The 21,495-nt window shown below is 39.4% G+C and overlaps 1 protein-coding gene across 2 annotated transcripts in view; it reads right to left on the reverse strand.

Moving 5' to 3' along the window:
* The window catches only part of MED14 (mediator complex subunit 14), a 96,537-nt gene extending 80,222 nt beyond the window's left edge, over positions 1-16,315 (reverse strand). For both annotated transcript variants that reach the window (XM_037822325.1, XM_037822324.1), the window contains exons 1-3: positions 15,791-16,315; positions 9,615-9,641; positions 7,240-7,345 (exon numbers count right to left, since the gene is read on the reverse strand). In XM_037822325.1, the coding sequence (XP_037678253.1) occupies positions 7,240-7,345; positions 9,615-9,641; positions 15,791-16,005 (348 nt within the window). In that variant the 5' untranslated portion in view covers positions 16,006-16,315. The remainder of the gene's footprint in view (positions 1-7,239; positions 7,346-9,614; positions 9,642-15,790) is intronic.
* Between the last annotated feature and the right edge of the window lie 5,180 nt (positions 16,316-21,495).

Raw genomic sequence — 21,495 nt, forward strand, 5'->3', positions numbered from 1 at the left:
TAGTACAATTGTATTAGACATTAGAAACAATAATATTCTATCATTTTAAAGAAAAGGTTTTCCAATTCCTTTCTCTGTTCTTAACATTACACATACATGACATCAGAAGTTAGGAAAAATAAAGAGAATGAAATCCTTTTTACTTGTATAGATTTCTAGAGTTGGTTGGCAATGAAAGAAGTTAAAAGCATGGACTCTGGACCCAGACTGCCCTGGTCTCAATTTCAACTCTGTAACTAACCAAGTAACCTTGGGCAAGTTACTTAACCTCTCTGGGCCTCAGTTTCTTTTTTTTCAACTGTAAAATGGAGATGAAAATATGATTCCCCACCTCATAAGGTTGTTCTGAGGATTAGGAGTTAATGCATATAAAAACTTTAGAACAGTGCCTAGAACACAGGAAACACTCAATAAATGTTGCCCATTATGCAACATAACCTAATTTCAAATCCAAGACAAAAATCCTTTCCATAACTTCCCTAACTCAATGTATTTCTTAAGGAAGCCTGAACTAGTAGAGCTTATCACAGAGCTGAAACTACTTCCTTGAATCCTTTATCTTCTGATTCTATTCTGCAACAACACTTGAAAACTCCTCTCCCATGTTCTTCAAAGAAGTGAAGCCTACCCACCCTGCCTTCAAACTAAAAGTTCTAAGTCACTTCATTCAGTCTTCGTATCTCCAAAATCCTGATTTACTATCCTTATGCCACTGCCTTGGTCTCAGGGAGCCCCTGATTCTGTTTCCAGAGAGACTTTACATGTATTCTTTGTACCATCAAGAGCCCCTTTACACACTGATGTAAAAGGGAAGAGGGAGGAATATCTGCCACTGAGCTGTGAAATGAACATCCCTGCCATATCATGTCAATAAAACATTTCTTAATCAAAAAAAAAGTGGCCAACTTTAAAACATGCTACCTAGAATTAATACCACATCCCGCATGCACAACTGCTTTGCATTTTCTCAGTATTTCCACACTGATTTTATTATCTGATTTTCACAACTCTAGAAAATAGAAACAGATTATCACTATCATCTTGGAGAAGAAAAAATGTAGTGTTAAGTTGAGACACTAAATTAGGTTGAGGCTGACATTAGAATGACAGCTAAGAATCAGAGAAGCTGGAACCAAAAATTGTTTCTTCTAACTCTTAGTTAGACCAGCATAGCCCAATAGAAGTGTTAACTCCTTTGACTGGTACAAGGGATTTCCATCAATGGAACCAACACTATGTATTAGCAGCCATGACATTGCTAACACACACAGCAAGCCTGGGATTAACTAAAAGGCCTTGATCTTTTGTACATGAATCTCTATCACATAAGGTCTCCTATACTTATCCTGAATCTAAAGCAGGACTGTAATCTGCCTAATTTCAGCATATTAAAACCATTTTGAATCCTAATTGTGCCCACTTGAATGTATTATGTCCCCCAAAATGCCATTGTTTGATGCAATCTTGTGTGGGCAGACGTTTTAGTGTTGATTAGATTGTAATTCTTTGATTGAGTGTTTCCATGGAGATGTGACCCACCCAACTGTAGGTGATAACTCTGATTAGATAATTTCCATGGAGGCGTGGCCCTGCTCATTCAGCATGGGCCTTGATTAGTTTACTGGAGCCCTATAAAAGCTCAGAGAGAAGGACCAAGCTTGCTACAGACAAGAGGGACACTTTGAAGAATGCACAGAAGCTGAGAGAGTAGCTGCAGATGAGAGACAGTCTAAAGATGGCCATTGAAAGCAGACTCTTGCTCCAGAGAAGCTAAGAGAGGACAAACATCCCAAGAGCAACTGAGAATGACATTTTGAAGAGGAGCTGTGGCCTAGAGAGGAATGCCCTGGGAGAAAGCCATTTTAAAACCAGAACTTGGAGCAGACGCCAGCCAGGTGCCTTCCCAGCTAACAGAGATTTTCTGGATACCATAGGCCATCCTCCAGTGAAGGTACCCGATTGTTGATGCATTGCCTTGGACACTTTATAGCCTTAAGACTGTAACTTTATAACCAAATAAACCCCCTTTATAAAAGCCAATCCATTTCTGGTGTTTTTCTTAACGGCAGCATTAGCAAACCGGAACACTGCTTCTCTCAACTTCTGAACTGAATTTTACTCAGACTGAGATCATCTCAAGTATCCCACTCACTCAGGACACTGTAAAAACTCTTACGAGACCAAAGCCAAGGCCAAAAAACACCAAAGACCTCCCTCCAGGAAGACAGATATCAACCCTACTGGGATGCTACTTACATCCAGCCCACATCGCTCCACCTTAAACATGGGCAATTAATGAAACACTCTCTAAAGTATCTTGCTGAAGTCAAAATATATTAGTTTCAGCTATATTCCTTTGACTTAAAAATCCAATTGATAAAGATACAAGTTGAGTTTTGAGTAACTTATTAGTGAATCCATATACTAATGCTCACATACCAGCTGTTAACATGGTTAATAATAATCTACTTTAGAAGTTAACTGAGCACTGAATAGACATTTCTTTAAGGTATATGAATGGTCAATAAGCACATGAAAAGATATCACTAGTTATCAGGGAAATGCAAATCAAAACTACAGTGAGATTTCACTTCACTCCTACTAGGACAGCTACAACCAAAAAGTCAGATAAGTGTTGGTGAAGATGTAGAGAAATCAGAACCCTCATATACTGCTGGGAATGTAAAATGGTGTAGCCATTTTGGAAAATAATCTGTTACCATATGACCCAGCAATTCCACTCCTTTATATCACCCAAGAGAAATGAAAACATATGTCCACAAGAAAACCTGTACACAAATATTTTTAGCAGCATTATTCGTAACAGCCAAAATGGTGGAAACAACCCAAATGTCTACCAATGGATGAATGGATAAACAAAATGTGGTATAGCCACACAATGGAATATTATTCAGCCTTAAAAAGGAATGAAGTACTGATACATGCTACAACATGGATAAAGCTTGAAAACATTAGGCTAAGTAAAAGAAGTCAGACACAAAAGGCCACTTATTGTATGATTCCATTTATATGAAATATCCAGAATAGGCAAATGCATAAAGACAAAAAGGAGATTTATGGCTGCCAGGGACTGAGGGGAGGGAAAATGGGAAGTGACTGCTTAAGAGACATGGGGTTTCCTTTTAGGGTGATAAAAATGTTCTAGAAGCAGACAGTACTGATTATTGTCCTATGTGAATATACTAAAATCCACTGAATTATACATTTTAAATGGGTGATTTGTATGGTATGTGAATTACATCTCAATAAAGCTGCTTCCAAAAAACAGCTCTAGGAAAATGAAAGCTATTTTTCTCTTTTCCTTAGATAAAACGTTATCTAGACCTGTTTACCATTAGTCAGTTTCATGAGTTATGGATTTAAACACTCAGCTACACACATAATCTATTTTTGTCATGGCTAAAGATCATCATTTATTAAGAATCTCTAATGATACTAGTTAAATAATCATTAGGTTGAGAACAGAAGTGTCAAACATGCACAATCCCCTATTTATCCAGTTGATTGACTTTACCGCTGACATAAACACATCTGTATCAACATTCACAAAACAAAAATACTATAACTATATAAGTTGAGTATGGAACTTTATTTAGAGTATGATTTATTTGGCTAGCCAATTCAAAAAATTAATACAAGAATGCTATACTATGTGACTCCCGGGGATGAATGTGGACCCGGCATCGTGGGACTGAGAGTATCTTCTTGACCAAAAGGGGGATGCAAAATGAGACGAAATACTTTCAGTGGCTGAGAGATTCCAAATGGAGTCGAGAGGTCACTCTGGTGGACATTCTTATGCACTATATAGATAACACCTCTTAGGCTTTAATGTATTGGAATAGCTAGAAGTAAATACCTGAAACTACCAAACTCCAACCCAGCAGTCTGGACTCCTGAAGACAATTATATAATAATGTAGATTACAAGGGGTGACAGTGTGATTGTGAAGACCTTGTGGATCACACCCCCTTTATCTAGTGTATGGATGAGTGGAGGAATGGGGATAGAAACTAAAGGACAAATGGGGTGGGATGGGGGGATGATTTGGGTGTTCTTTTTTCACTTTTATTTTTTATTCTTGTTCTGGTTCTTTCTGATGTAAGGAAAATGTTCAGAGATAGATTGTGGTGATGAACGCATAACTATGTTATCATACGGTGGACAGTGGATTGTATATCATGGATGATTGTATTATGTGTGAATATATTTCAATAAAACTGAATTTAATAAAAAAAAAACTAAAGGACAAATGGGGTGGGATGGGGGGATGATCTGGGTGTTCTTTTTCCACTTTAATTTTTTATTCTTGTTCTGGTTCTTTCTGATGCAAGGAAAATGTTCAGATAGATTGTGGTGATGAACGCATAACTATGTTATCATACTGTGGACAGTGGATTGTATATCATGGATGATTGTATGGTATGTGAATGTATTTCAATAAAACTGAATTTAATTTAAAAAAAAAAAAAGAATGCTATACTATGAAGTGAAGAAAGATTAATTCAAGATGAGTCAATATCAAAATCAAGAGTTATGGATTTTGCTTGATATTTATATCACTGAAGCACAACTCAGTGGTATCAAACAGGCAATTTAAATATCCATGGTATAATTAGGGATTTAATACCATATTTGAAAACTTGAACTCTTGGCTTTTGATATACTTCATAATACCTAACTTTTACTAAAAGTTTGAACATCTTTAATCAAAGATTACCCCAAATTAACTAATTACTGAAATGAAACAAGTTTTTCAGAAACAATATACCATGCTTTTGCATTTCAGCCAAAATAGACTCATCCGACTTGGTACTTACTGGGGATTGTATCATGCCCCCCACCCCCAACAAAAGGCATGCTCAGGTCCCAACCCCTGGTCCTGTGGGTGTGAACCCATTTTTAAATACAACCTTTGAAGATGTCATTAGTTGAGGTGTGCCCAAACTGAATGAGGGTGGCCCTTAATCCAATATGGCTGCAGTTCTTATAAGCAAAGAAAATTGGACACAGAGAAGGCAGCCACAGGGAGCAGCCAGAAGCTAAAAGTCAACGGAACCCAGAAGAGAAAGGAGAAGATGCCGCCACGTGCACAGCCATGTGACAGAAAAGCCAAGGAACCCCAAAGATTGCTGGCCAGCCAGAAGATACCAACCTTAGGAGGAAGCAAGCCTTTTGGCCTCTGAAACCGTAAGCCAATAAATTCCTGTTGTTAAACCAACTCACTTGCAGTATTTGTTTCAGCAGCCAGAAACTAATACAGTGTCCATATTTCCAAAACATTGACGTGAATTGTCAACTTTCCAATAAATAAGACTGGAATAAACCTGTTTATTAATATTTATAACACAAATTGTTCTTTGAACCATGCTTAAAAGTATACAAAAGACTTTTTGTTTACAAACTTTAATTTCTCAACAGATGACAACTGATGAAAGAAATCATTTTTGTTTCACCACAAGGAAAACTGAATATATGTTCTACCCCTAAATAAATCTTGATCAGTGTTATACAGAAGGATATCTGCTTACTCCTAGAGAGAGAAGATATGTGAACGGAAGTGTTTTGCAGAATTCTAGCCTTGCCATTTACTAGCTGCCAGGACTGGAATTGAGCATTAATTTCAGTGAAAATCAAGTTTGTTTTTAACCAAAAAAAGAAAAAAGAAAAGAAAAGGAAAAGAAAAGAAAAAAAGAATACGTATTCTAGAATTTAAAATTGTCAACTTCTTCATAACCTCTTTCCCCCTTTCACCTTGGCAACTTTCACATACACTCTATGTCTAAAGATGAAAGAAACCTAGTAAGGATAATCAAATGCAGCAGACTAAAATTGAGGTGAGATGTTGGGAAAATGATGAGGACATGTAGGAACACAACTGTGTTGTAAATTTCTTTATGAAGTAGAATTTAATAGAATGGGCAAATCCTCATAAATTTGCAAATATAAAAATTACTATAAAATATTTACAACTTGTCTTGACTGAGTGCTAAAAAATAAATTTATTATGGTATCTCTGTGGGAGCTGCTGATTTTAATTTACCCAGGAAGACTGGTAAACGTAACAAAATTTAAGAATGTCTTGAATATAATTTCATTAACCAATCAAAGTAAAGTTGTTTTTCTGCTTTAAGCTATGAAAACTGGTGATTTTTAAACACGATTACATAATAGAATGAAAAAAGAAGAGTTTAAGCAGTACTGTCGAGGTTACTTAGACAATCTATCCTCTTTCTCCCACTTCCTAAATATGACTGACAGCGGCTAGAAGTTTTATTGGTCTTATAGAGTTGGGCCTGAAGAGCTCACTTCAATTAAAGTGGATACATTCAGGACTTTATTCATGCTATGATAATTACTCTACCCTTTCCAGCATGAGCTCCATTCTCATTAGAAGTGACCAAAGTAAAATAGAAGTGTGTAATTGTGTGTTCCATCTGTTAACACCACACCGTCTCCCCCCTTGTTGAACTTATGAAGTCATAAGTTCAACAAGCTAACACAAGATACCCTACTGATTTTTCCCCCTCCTTGATGCTTCTTGAACACAGCTTAAAACCTTTGTGTGTAGACTTTAGCATATCTGGTATACTTACTTCATATATCATTTCTTTGAATTCAAGAGAGTGATTCAACAGTCAACAAAAGACCATGAATTCCTTGAGGGCAGGGACTCTGCCTTATTCAAGTCTCCATCATCATACCCTAAACCCTATGCTCATTAAAGGTTTGGATTATGAGTAGATGAATAAACAAACCAACAGATAAATGCTGTGATCAGCTGTGACCTTGGGGAAGAGGCTAGGAAACTTATTTCCTCATCTGTAAAAGAGGAAGAAAATACCGACTCTGCCATTCTCACAGTGTTGTCAAGAATCAACAGGCAAAATAGACGGGAGTACTTTCCAAACTCTAAGGAACCATACAAATATATGCTAACCATTATCCCCCCTTTAGTTCAAGTCTCATATTTAAATCTCCTAGCATAATGATTTCTCCAGATATCTCCCACTCTTCTTTCTGATCAGCTGTCTACAAATACTAAGTTTCCAGAGAAACATATTATACATTATCATACAGAAATATGATTTCACACACAAACTGTCTCTCCAAACAAATCAACAGATGTAATTTAAAGCTAAAATTAGAAACTATGTCTATTATAACTAACATTCCAAAAGTTATTTTATACAAAATAAAAGCAAAAGATTAACTTACCGCACATTTTTCCACTTTGCCAGCATTATTAGCCCATTTTACTAAAGCTAATAATCGAACAAAGAGTTGACGTGTCCGGCTAGCAAACTGCACTATTTCTATTTTCCTATAAAATAAAACAATTCTTAATGAAACCAGGATATTAGAAAGAATATTTCACAATTTATCTCATCTGAGTTCAAAAATAAATCAATCTTTATTCCCAACCACTATGACAAAATCAACCAATTATACTTACCTAAATATGATTTATTATTTTCACATTTTGTATACCATCTGGCAATGCTTTATTATCCAGCTTGAAGTAATAAATCCAATACAATGTTTTAGCAAATTTTTATTAGTTTTGTGTTGTAATAAACATTGTTTGTGAAAATATTTCAAATTCATGGATATGTGGCAGTAGAATTTAACTGGGTCACAGAGGGAACCAAACTTAAGAGCCATGAATTAGATGTATGCTATATTTTTAGAGAAGGGAATAAAAATTGATCTTTACCAAAGCCTGAAAGTGTACTCTTTCTACAAGAGCAAGGGCCCAGTTCCCATCTTACAAGAGCATGATTTAAAGAATTGAATAATCAAAGAATTTAACCATACAATTCTTTACCATACTAATTCCAGTGACAAAGCTGGAAATGCTAAATTATCTAAGCAAAGTTAAAGAAACTAAGTTCAGTACTAAAAATAAAAGCCAGAGGGTCCATACCTTATGTTTATGCAATAGCATTGTAGTGGGTATAGCATCAGTATTTCTATCATCTCCTCATAAAGCCTTAAAGCATAATTAAAAGCTTTATTTGGTCAATTAGTGGGTTAGCGAGACCTCTCAACTTCATGTCAACAACAAAACTGATAATCATACCTCTCATGCTTTATCTTAGGACACTGAAAAAAATATTCATGAGGCAAGGACTGATGACAGGACCCAGCAGAACACGAATCTCCCTCCCAGTGGTCTCTGATCTATTAATCTTAGGTACAGCTCTTGAAAGACCAACAGCTCCATTCTACATCTCTGCATCTCCCCATTAGCAACACCAAAATAAGTTTCTGCTATAGAATAATCCTGACTGAAGACTCCTGAAGTGCCTATCAAGAACATAATAGCCCACAAACAACCTAAAAGGCTTCCTTAAAGATTAGCTAATGATATGATTAGCGGTACCATAAAGGAGGCAAACCAAGGACATAGATAAAATTGTGACCCTTAACCAGTGTCTCTGAAGGATCATAAGTGATCAACAAGCAGAGCTAACGGGCAAGACTGAGACACAGCAGAAACGTTAAATGTACATTATGATCTGGCAGCCACCTCAGTGTCAGGAGCCTCAGTACTATCACTCTAACTCAGCAGCAGCTTACAGAAGACGAGAAGTCTCTCCTCCTCTCGTAGTGCAAACATACTTGTGATATTATTAATTTGGTTTCCCAAATGAGCTCCTCTACTGGAAAGGAGACATCTCCTTTGTAAACTATTATAATATGGTTTTCTAACACCAAGCTGTTTCAAGTGATAAGCAGCACGAGTCAGTTTTCCAAAGGCCCTCCACTGTTGTCCCTCCTACCCCAGAGCAGACAGAACAAATACTGACTTTCATTTCCTTCCTTTAAAACTGACCAGTCAACTCATAACTCAGGTATGCCCCACTCTTCTCTTCCATCTCTACCTTTTCAATCTATGTCTGATTCTATCAAAAAGGTCAGTTGGGTGGGGGTGGGGGAGAGTTGTGGTGTATAGCCATTAATAAATGCTAAAAACTTCCCTAGTGACTTATTAAAAAAAAAAAAATCAACCAAGGAGCATAAGTAATGCCAAAAATACAGTCAAGTAGCCAATATTATAGTCAAAATTTAAATCTTTTATCACGATTACCTTGAAATCTTAATTTAGCTTGTTCCTTTGGCCTATAAAAACATACTAATGTTTAGTTATGTCTTTAGCCCCAAATTTCAAATGAACCAAAATTCTCTCAACTATAAAACAGCAATAGCAGTAGCCAAATGTCAATTCTCTAAAGATATTTATTAGCATCAAGGGAGCAAATGGTAAATTAGCAGCCAACTTTCTAAAACCAGCCTGCTCTTCAGTTTCTTCCATTAGGAACTTTATCTTCTATATCTTCCTATCCGCCTCAGGGACTTGACCCACTCAGTCACTCAATAAAAGTTTCTTAGAATAGAAGATCCAGTGCTGGTCTCACACCAAATATTGCGAAGATGGAGGAAATTACATTTCCCAGGGCTTCCTAAACACATGATGTGAGAAAGAATCCTAGACCGTTTGGGCCTAGGTTTCCAATCCACAATTCTACAAAACACACACATACTCACAGACAAAAACAGGGACAGATTTAAGGTTTATTCATACTCACCTTTCCACATCAGATTTCCTTGGTAATCTAAAGAAAAAAAAAGGAAATTGATTAAATATATGCATACCTTCATCAAAATGTGATGTCTTACATCCGAAAGTAATTTGGACAGAGAATAAAAATATATATGCAGGCCCCCCCTGAGAAGCTGGGGGAAAATGCAGGTGTTAGGCTTTCTCACTTGGATTGTTGCTGATGTTCTCACAAATATTGAGGACTGGCAGTTTGATGTTCCGAGCCCTCTATCACAGGACTTGCCCTTATGAAGCTTGTTACTGCAAAGGAGAGGCTAGACCTGCTTATAATTGTGCCTAAGAGTCTCCCCGAGTACCTCTTTGTTGCTCGGATGTGGCCCTCTCTCTCTAGCTAAGCCAACTCGGCAGGTGAACTCACTGCCCTCCCCCCTACATGGGACCTGACTCCCAGGGGTGTAAATCTCCCTGGCAATGCAGGATATGACTCCAGGGGATGAATCTGGACCCAACATCATGGGATTAAGAAACATCTTCTTGACCAAAAGGGGGATGCGTAATCAAACGAAATAAAGTTTCAGTGGCTGAGAGATTCCAAATGGAGCCGAGAGGTCATTCTGGTGGGCATTCTTATACACTATATAGATAACCCTTTTTAGATTTTAATGCATTGGAATGGCTAGAAGTAAATACCTGAAACTATCAAACTGCAACCCAGTAGCCTTGACTCTTGGAGACGATTGTATAGCAATGTAGCTTACAAGGGGTGACAGTGTGACTGTGAAAACCTTGTGGATCACACTCCCCTTTATCCAGTGTATGAATGGATGAGTAGAAAAATGGGGACAAAAAACTAAATGAAAAATAGGGTGGGAGGGATGATTTGGGTGTTCTTTTTTACTTTTTTTTTTATTCTTATTTTCACTTTTTCTGGTACAAGGAAAATGTTCAAAAAATAGATTGGGGTGATGAATGCACAACTACATATGGTACTGTGAACAACTGATTGTACGCTTTGGATGACTGTATGGTATGTGAACATATCGCAATAAAATTGAATTTAAAATAAAGTAAATATTAACCCATTCAGTAATCAGAAAAAAAAAATGTGATGTCTCTACTTTGTGTTAGAAAAACTGGGGAACAGTTACTACAGGCTCAAGTGGCTACCTACTCTTTTTTATTTTTATGAGTTTCCAACAATATTGCTGTTAAGGGAAAAACCAACAAAAGAACATTTCTCTTCATTCAGAATGCTTCGAAGGAATTGTGTGAAGCTCAAACGCCTAAAATGCCCAAGTCTTACATTAAAGAGTCAAAAAACAAAATCACAGAGAGCCAAAGACAATATTCTTGTAAGACAAAAATGGCCTCAGATGCTGAAGGACTACTTAGTTGCCAGCCTCTCCGTATCCAATGGAACCCTGGTTCCAAGCAATAACCCTTCCATGCTTTGTTATGGTGGGCAACACTGGAAGCTAAACACACAAAAGGACCAGTGTCAATCAAGGGTTTTATAGTAATTACAATGTAACATGGTGATTAGATGTAAATTACTTGTATTACTTTTAAACAGCTCTATTAAGGTTCTGATTTCTCTTTGCAAGTTCTCTAGTATTGACAGCCAGCAATCAATGCCAGTTTTCCCTGACAAATTATACCATTGAACACTTCTCACTCCCATCCACTGATGCTTAGAGAGGTCCCGATCTGCCTCCTAAACTACCACATTCTGTTAACCTTTAATACATGGCCCAAGATTCAATGGCCTGAACAATTTTCATGCCGCCCCACATCCAATCAGTTTTTGAAAAATACTCATCTAGACCCTTAGATCCCCTCCTCCCACAGGAAGAGGAAAAGTAAAACCTCTTAAAACTATTAAAATGGGCTATGGCACCCAGGGATGTAACTCTCCCTGCCAACACGGGATATGATTCCCGGTGATGAATCTGGACCCGACATCATGGGATTGAGAACATCTTGACCAAAAGGGGATGTGAAATGAAATGAAATGAAATAAAGTTTCAGTGGCTGAAAGATTCCAAATGGAGTCGAAGATGTCACTCTGGTGGGCACTATACAGATAACCCTTTTTAGGTTTTGATGTATTTGGGATAGTAGTAAATACCTGAAACTATCAAACTGCAATCCAGTAGCCTTGACTCTTGAAGACATATGTATAGCAATGTAGCTTACAAGGTGTGACAATGTGATTGTGAAAGCCTTGTGGATCACACTCCCCTTTATCCAGTGTATGGATGGATGAGTAAAAACATGGGGACAAAAAAACTAAAGGAAAAATAGGGTGGTGGTGGTGGGACATGATTTGGGTGTTCTTTTTTTACTCTTATTTTTTTAATTCTTATTTTCACTTTTTCTGGTACAAGGAAAATGTTCAAAAAACAGATCGGGGTGATGAATGAACAACTATATGATGCTAATGTGAACAACTGATTGTACTCTTTGGATGACTGTATGGTATGTGAATACATCTCAGTAAAATTGAATAAAAAAATCGGCTATGGGGCTGAAGCTATCTGCAAGTTTTAGAGTAGAAAGGGATGGGAGAAAAAGTTGAAGCTATGATTAGTATGATAAAGTGAACTAGGTAAGGACTGGAAGGACCAGCAGATCAGAGAAATAAAGCAAAAAACTTAAGGCATAATAAAAGACAGCAAATAAAAAAAAGTAGCCAGTGGTAATTCCTCTGCAAGCAAAAGCTCCTGAGAATACTCCTCTGGAAGTCACAGCCCTTGTCCTCAAGGGAGGGAGAGAATGAGACAGATGGGTGTATGGGTGTGTGTGTATATGGGTGTGTGTGTCTGTGTACGCATGTGAGTGACACATAAATAGAAGAGTAGAACCTTTGGGGGCAGACAGAACTGCAATCATTGTTCTAGCTCCTTCCTTCTGCCCCAGGGGCCCTAAAAGGATCACTTCAAGTCAGAGATAGCATCATTTCAGGGACAAAGACAGGCTTTGCTACCTGCCTCCTCTTTCCCTCAACCTCTCCTAATCTATTTCAAATTCCTTTATAGGTAACAAATTTTATATTCCACCATTTGGGGTAAAAGCCCTAAAACGCAAATGTTTGGAAGAAATAAGGCACCGAAACTTATATCGAAGTAGGAGTTTACATGACTTGAGATCCTGACGTTCTCTGATTTTAGTTAAAAGAAGCTTTAAAAAAATACAATCTCAGTCTTTAAAAAGTCAAGGCAGTGTGTAAACTAAGATGACGGTGTGTTTGCTGAGGGAAAGGGAGGGAGCAAATAAGCAAAAGGAAGAAAAACAGAAATCTAAGGCCGAAAACAAACCAACTAAATTGCCAAGGCTGCCCTTTTTACCTTCAGTAGCTCACAGACAAGCATAAAATATGACAGAAGCAAGTAACCTTGTCCCTTAAGACTCTTATAATAGAACACCGGTTCTAAATTAATGCAATCATCCTGCCAGTTTCTACCTAGAACAAGGAAAAATACACTATTTAGGAACTTCTGAGGTAAATTCCTAAGCTAATTTTGGTTACCACAAATCAAAAGGGAAAAAAAGTTATTTTATATACCTAAGCATCAGGAGTAACAGGAAATTTTCCCATTAAATCCTCCATGGTCCACAATGACAATTCTAAAAATTCATTCATCCATGTATTCAATCAGTAAATACGTAGCCAAGCCCCAGCTATGTGCCAGGCATTGTTCTAGGCCCTGGAGAAAGTAGTAAACAAATCGAAATCCCTGTCCTCATGGAGTTTAGATTCCAGTGATAGGAGACAGACAATAAACTAATAATGTCAAGATGTGTTAGGTGCTATAGAGAAAAATAAAACAACATAGTAAGAAGGCTAGAGTGAAGGGACAGAGTACTATTTTATATAGGGTGGTCAGACAAAGTCTTTCTGATAAGTGATCTCTGAATAAAAGCCCAAGGAAATGAGAAAGCAAACCACACCGATTTCTGGGGTAAGAGCAACAGCCCTGAGGTAGGAGAGTGCCCGGCATGATGAGAAAACATCAAGAAGGATAGTGTGGCTGGAAAGGAATAAGCAAGGAGGAGAGTGTTAGGAAGTGACGTCAAAGAGGTTAAGGGAGAGAAGAGAGAAGGCACAGGTCATGCCTTAAAGGTAAGGTGACATGTCCTGGTTTGCCCAAGATAGTCCTAGTTTATGCCTGTTGCTCCAACATTATTATTAACACCACCACCTTTCACACTCAACAGTATCCTGGTTTGGATGATAAAATTTATGGTCACTCTTTAGATAGGTGATTATAAAAACTTTTAAATCTATGTGACCTGGGGAACCATTGGAGGGTTCTGAATAGAGAAGTTTTAAGGTTTAGCTCTCCCTGACTACTCCTTAGAGAAGAAAACTGTAGAGGGCCAAGGGTAGCAGTAGAGATACCAGTTAGGAAACCACAGCGGAAGGATTAGATGGTTTGGACCAGACTGGTAATGGTGGAAGTGGTGAGAAGTGGTCAGATTCTGCATATATTCTGAAGTCAGAGAGCTGTTGAGACTTGTTGATGGACTAGATGTGAAAAGGAGCCATGAATTACTCCAAAGTGTTTGGCCTGAGCAATAAGCAATAACAGGAAGAATGGAGATACTATTTAGTGAGATACAAAGATAGGAAATGTTTGGGCGGGTTGAGGGGACTCAGAAGTTTGGCTCTGGACTTGGTATGTTGAAATGCTCATCAGATATTGAAATGTAGGTATCTGGATATAGCGTCTGGAGTTCAGTGGAGAGGGGTATGATAGAGATAAAAATATGGGAATTTTATCATATAATGGGAGTGGGACTATCGTTATTCTAAGGCAATAAAACACATTTCTCTCTTCATAAACCAAGTCTTAAAAGAGTAAAAAGGTCATGCTTAAGAACACAATATAATTCATGGAATTTCCACAAATCTCCTATGGAAAAACAAATTACAAAACCACTGATGGCAGCAGTTCTCAGCATTTATTCCACAGCTATATAAAGGACAGGTGACCTTCACATACATGACACTTTTGTGAAGAGTACCTGTGTACACATACAAAGGTACTCTTGGATTTTTATGAAATCCAACAATAAATGGTGCAGAGAAGTATAGTAACCACAATAATCCCTAAACATGACAGCTATTTAAGTTTCTCAGTAGACAAGGGAAGGCTTCTTTATCCCTTTCTGTGCCATTCAAGAAAGTACAGTGTATCAAAATTGAGTTGTAGTGATGTTTTACAGGAATAGGTAGAACGTATTCTAATTCTTTTAGTCATCTGCAAACATTTTAACATCTCTAGTAACAAATTACTTGTGACACTTTACAGTATCTACATACTAACATATCTCAATGGAAAACACTGATCTGAAGGTTAACAGAAAAAAGATAAAAACGAATCTAGATAACTAATTCTGGCTTACTCTTTCTGAACGTGGGCTATAAAATGTAAAACAGAAATTAAAGCACATGCCCTCAAATTTTACAGTGCCTTTTCTTCACATACTTAAAGAAGAAAAATCATTACAGTGTATTCTGATCCTATTCTGAAGGGATTAACACCCTAACCATGTCCCATGACATTTCATAGGTAATATGGTGATTTGTAAACTCCCTTCATACTCCAAGAGATAATAACAGCAGGCCGGTTACAAAATTTTTTTTATTTACACTAAATTCGTAAAGACTTCAAACACCCTCGAATGTTCCAGAAAAAAAAATACCAGGAATCAAGAATCTTAGATTATTTTATACACAATGTATCTCCTACGTCCCAAGTTAGTCACAATTACAACCTACATTTAAAATGTATTGTCAAGAAGCTGTAAAAGAGATTTCCCATCTTTGGCATTTTCTTTTTTTTTTAAGAGCTCGAATATTACATATTCTTAAACCCTGAACTATAGTCTTGGGCTTTGGGCTAAAAAGCTTCCAGCAAAAAAAAAAACAAATAGGGTTCTGTTGGCAACTCAGGCAAAAAATCCCAAAAACAATTCTCAGGAAAAGTCTAACAACACGCGTAATAAACAGGTCTCGGTTGCTTCATCGCCAAAAAGACCCCGAATGCAAAGCTTCTCCTCCACCTCCGCCGAACCCTACGAGTTCAGAAACTGGAGACTATGCCCAGCAGAGAAACCAACAGCCTCCAGTGGAGCCAGAGGCACAAACCTCTCCGGGCCGGTTGGGCGGGAGGGGGGGGGCTTCGCGGCACTTACAGGTCCGTCAGCACCATGAGCTCCGAGTAGGCCCGGTGCAGGAGAAATTCGATGAGGGTGCTGAGCCGGTAGCCAGGATTGGCTGCAGCAGCAGCCGCCGCCGCCACAGCGGCTCCCGGGGGAGGAGGCGCCGGGGCTGACGCGGGGCCGCCACTGCCCCCGCCACCGCCTCCGGGCGGGACCAGCTGATGGTTCTCCAACTGCACCGGAGCCATGGCGGCGCAGGGCCGGGCCTGGCGCAGCGGCACAAGATGCAGCCCTCGAGCCTCTCTGACGTTCGGTCACCGCGCCGAAGCGGGTGCGGGCAGAGTCGCGGCCACCTAGCGCCGAGCAGGCTCTGGACAGGAAGCCAGGCGCGGGCCGCGGAAGCCCGCCCCCATGTAGCGACGAGCCCGCGGGCCCCAGGGACAGGAGCGGGGGGCGGAGAAAAAAAGGGGGCGGGGAAGGGGGCGGAGAAGCAGTCTCTGAGAGGTGCGACTCCACCACCCATCAGAGGCCCCTCCGCCAAGAAGCCGCAGCGTCCATGTTGACCGCACAAAGCGGAAGTCTAGTTATGCAGAGCGGAAGGGGAACCTGCGGGGGGGGGGGGGGCGGCTGACAACAACCTACGCCAGTTCCCGCTAGCCCGCGCTCGGGCACTTGGGGGCGCGTGGGAGTGGGGCGGGGCCAGGCGCGCGAGCGGGAACGTCGCAAGCTGGGGCCTTGCGTCGCCGAAAGCCGCTGTGAGGGCGGAGCTGGCCTGGTCTGCGCAAACGTCGGCTGTGATGCCGCCCTGACTGTCACCGCCCCGCGGGGTTTTAAAGGCGCCGCTTTGCCCTTAGGAATCAGTCATTGTTCCCGTGTGGGGCACCAAACACAGCTGCGGAGTGTCTCTCAAGATGTTCGTGAGTTGTGGTCCTGGAATCGCGGAGAAATTGAAGTGGCACCTCCCTTGGAACGTCTCAGACCTTTGCATCTTCCTCAGGCGGCCAGGGCTGCTTTCGTGGGTTAGAGAACGTTTCCGTCCTTGTTTAGCGTGGGAAAAAGTGCGAAACAATATGATCGGGGGTAGGGATAGGGCCACCGGCAGAATAACTTAAGTTTAATACAGTTGCACATATGCTGAGCTGGTTACCAGCCCCCCAAATCCCGTCGGTTTTGCCACAAAAAACAGCCTTTAAATCTTCTGTCTTTGCCTTTCACTCAGCTTTTGTCCCTGCTCTTACAGTGCCGCCCTGCTCTCCAGGGGCTTTCAATTAGCCTTCCACGCCTACCGCACTTCCCCATCCGTACTCCCCCAATTCTCAACCTTGGCTGCACGTTTCACCTGCGTGTAGGTGGGGGACCTTAAAAATTACTTTTGCTTCTGGGTTCCACTCCCAATTCTGATTTAATTGGTCTGACATGAGACCTGGGCTTCGGGATTTTTAAAGGCTTTCCAGGTGATTCTAAGGTGCAGCTAAGGTAGATAGCCACTGCTAAAAGTGTCCATTGCTGTGATCCTTTTCAAACATCTTTTTTTAATTAGAGAAATTGTGGGTTTACACAACAGTCATGCATGAATTACAAGATTCCCGTATACCACCCTATTATTAACACCTTGCATTGGTGTGGTACATTGTTACAATTGATGAAAGCACATTTTTATAATTGAGCTATTAACTATAGTCCATCCTTTAACTTAGGGTTCACTGCGTAGTGTAGTTTCATGGATTTAAAAAATTTTTTTTCTAGTACCATGCATATATATGCAACTTAACATTTCCCTTTTTAACCACCTTCAGATATATAGTTCAGTGCTGTGCAAACATCTTTTTGCAGCTTCATCTCTATTACCCTTAGGGTGAAGGAGACGCTGGGCCTGTTCCCTTAAGCTTAGCATACTCTCACACTCTTCTACTTGTGTAATTCTTGAAAGCCACTCACCCATCTTCTGAAGGTGTAACCTCTAGGGTGTAATCTCTTGCTCCCTCCTTTGTGGTCCTGAAGCACATGTACACATAATATCATCATGACATACACCAAAATGCATTAAGAGCATTTATACCCTCTACAAGCATAGTCACTGGAGGCAGAGACTGTCACTCACCCATATGCAAGCTACCTCAGGGAGTAAACACGTTTTTTTCTAAGTTAGCTAGACTGGTACTATTTCTTTTGCAGGTGTTTTTTTTTTATTATTATTCAGTTTTATTGAAATTATTCACATACCATATAATCATCCACAGTGTACAATCAGTTGTTCACAGTATCATCATATAGTTGTGCATCCATCACCACAATCAATTTTTGATCATTTTCATTACTCCAAAAAAATAAAAATAAGAATAAAAATAAAAGTAAAAAAGAACCCCTAAGACATCCCATCCCCCTCATCCCACCCTATTTTTTCATTGAATTTTTGTCCCCATTTTTCTATTCATCTGTCCATACACTGGATAAAGAGAGTGGGAGCCACAAGGTTTTCAAATCACACGGTCTTACCGTGTAAGTTACATAGTTATACAATCGTTTTCAAGAATCAAGGCTTTTGGGTTGCTGTTTGACAGTTTCAGGTATTTCCTTCTAGCTATTCCAATGTACTAAAAACTGCAAAGGGATATCTATATAGCACATAAGAATACCCTCCAGGATGACCTCTCAACTCCATTTGAAATCTCTCAGCCACTGAAACTTTATTTCGTTTCATTTCGCTTCCCCCTTTTGGTCAAGAAGATGTTCTCAGTCCCATGATGCCGGGGCCAGGCTCATCCCCGGGACTCATGTCCCACATTGCCAGGGATATTTACACTCCTGGGAGTTGTGTCCCATGTAGGGGGAAGGGCAGTGAGTTAACCTGCTGTGTGGGCTTAGAGAGAGAGAGAGGCCACATCTGACTTTTACAGTTGTTTTGACTTGTTTTATTTGAAGGTTTTTTTCCCCCTCTCATGAAAGTAATATTGATTTCAGTTAAGGAACCCTGGTTGTCACATATAAAAGATGGGTGTTTGTACAAGATGGTCCTTAAGGTTGTTTCTGATTGTGTGTGATCTTGATAGGATTTTAACTCTTCTTTATTTCATATATTAAACACAGTTATACACCATGCCTTTTGGTATTCATTGTATTTGGCTGTAAGGTTCTACCTTGAGAATACAACCAACTTGCAAATAAAAGAAACAAAGAATTAACAGACCAAATGGGAGGACGGGAGGTGTTTCAGAAAGGAGAAACTTTCACCCACACCAATCAGATTAGATTTTATTGAATTTTCTGTGAATTTGAATAAATATCTTAAAAATTGAAAGGTATTAGTTGTCAAAAAGGATCTTCTAAAGGAAAATAGGACGAAAGTACAGGAATAGGACTGTGAGACTTGCTGTGCTTGTATTGTTGGAGATCAGGGAGGTAATGTAAACGAAAGCTCCTGAGTGAGGTGATACCCAACCTCCCAATCAAATAATACAGCCACTTGGCAAACAGGGAGGGCCAGCAGAAGAAATCAATGCAGGAGAGAAGATGTTAGCATGTTTGGTTGAGTTACTAAAAGAATGATCCACATTCAGACTGCTTTTGGAAATAGTTGAACCTATAATTTGAAAGCCTACAGTACAATATTTTGCACTGGAGTATATGTACATATGCTTTCATTAACATTTTTCCATTATTCCTCTTTATTTGGTCATCACCTGATTCTATCACCGCTCAGATCATTTCAGAACTGTCAGCATATTTCCTCAGCTCTTAAATTGACCTAAAAGCTTTAGATCTTTCATGAAATCAATCTGATTTTAATAAAAGGAACAAATTGATTGCAAAGCATGGAGGGGAAAAAAGAGCATTTCCTGTTAAGTCCTTTTGATGGAAAAAATGAAATTGTGATACATATGGTTTCATTTTGAAATAACACAGCTGTCCCTCAGACACAAAGTGGTAGGAGAAAAAATTAATTTTTTCTTTGTTTTTTTTTACCTTCATTTTATTGAGATATATTCACATACCACGCAGTCATACAAAACAAATCGTACATTTGATTGTTCACAGTACCATTACATAGTTGTACAGTCATCACCTAAATCAATCCCTGACACCTTCATTAGCACACACACAAAAATAACAAGAATAATAATTAGAGTGAAAAAGAGCAATTGAAGTAAAAAAGAACACTGGGTACCTTTGTCTGTTTGTTTCCTTCCCCTATTTTTCTACTCATCCATCCATAAACTAGACAAAGTGGAGTGTGGTCCTTATGGCTTTCCCAATCCCATTGTCACCCCTCATAAGCTACATTTTTATGCAACTGTCTTCGAGATTCATGGGTTCTGGGTTGTAGTTTGATAGTTTCAGGTATCCACCACCAGCTACCCCAATTTTTAGAACCTAAAAAGGGTTGTCTAAAGTGTGCGTAAGAGTGCCCACCAGAGTGACCTCTCGGCTCCTTTTGGAATCTCTCTGCTACTGAAGCTTATTTCATTTCCTTTCACATCCCCCTTTTGGTCAAGAAGATGTTCTCCGTCCCACGATGCCAGGTCTACATTCCTCCCCGGGAGTCATATTCCACGTTGCCAGGGAGATTCACTCCCCTGGGTGTCCGATCCCCCATAGGGGGGAGGGCAGTGATTTCACCTTTCAAGTTGGCTTAGCCAGAGAGAGAGGGCCACATCTGAGCAACAAAGAGGCATTCGGGAGGAGGCTCTTAGGCACAACCATAGGGAGGCCTAGCCTCTCCTTTGCAGCAACCATCTTCCCAAGGGTAAAACCTATGGTAGAGGGCTCAACCCATCAAACCACCAGTCCCCTATGTCTGTGGTCACGTTAGCAACCATCAAGGTGGGGTAGCCCAATACCCCTGCATTCTTCACAGGCTCCTCAAGGGGGCACTACATCTTTTTTTCCTTGTTTTTCTTTTTTTTTTTAACTTTCCCTTCTTTTTTAAATCAACTGTATGAAAAAATAGTTAAAAAGCAAACAAACATACAATAAAAGAACATTTCAAAGAGACCATAACAAGGAAGTAAGAAAAAGACAACTAACCTAAGATAACTGCTTAACTTCCAACATGTTCCTACTTTACCCCAAGAAAGTTACCTAATATAGCAACATTTCTGTGAACTTGTTCCTACTATATCCATCAGAAATTAACAGACCATAGTCATTCCTGGGCATCCCCAGAACGTTAAATAGCTTATCTGTTCTCCTTGGATTACGGTTCCCCCTTCCTTAATTGCTCTCTATTGCTAGTTCCCCTACATTCTACATTATAAACCATTTGTTTTACATTTTTCAAAGTTCACATTAGTGGTAGCATATAATATTTCTCTTTTTGTGCCTGGCTTATTTCGCTCAGCATTATGTCTTCAAGGTTCATCCATGTTGTCATATGTTTCATGAGATCGTTCCTTCTTACTGCCGCGTAGTATTCCATCGTATGTATATACCACATTTTATTTATCCACTCATCTGTTGAAGGACATTTGGGTTGTTTCCATCTCTTGGCAATTGTGAATAATGCTGCTATGAACATTGGCGTGCAGATATCTGTTCGTGTCACTGCTTTCCGATCTTCCGGTTATATACCGAGAAGTGCAATCGCTGGATCGAATGGTAACTCTATATCTAGTTTTCTAAGGAACTGCCAGACTGACTTCCAGAGTGGCTGAACCATTATACAGTCCCACCAACAATGAATAAGAGTTCCAATTTTTCCACATCCCCTCCAGCATTTGTAGTTTCCTGTTTGTTTAATG

This window comes from Choloepus didactylus, chromosome X (assembly GCF_015220235.1).
Source record: "Choloepus didactylus isolate mChoDid1 chromosome X, mChoDid1.pri, whole genome shotgun sequence".
Taxonomy (NCBI): Eukaryota; Metazoa; Chordata; class Mammalia; order Pilosa; family Megalonychidae; genus Choloepus; species Choloepus didactylus.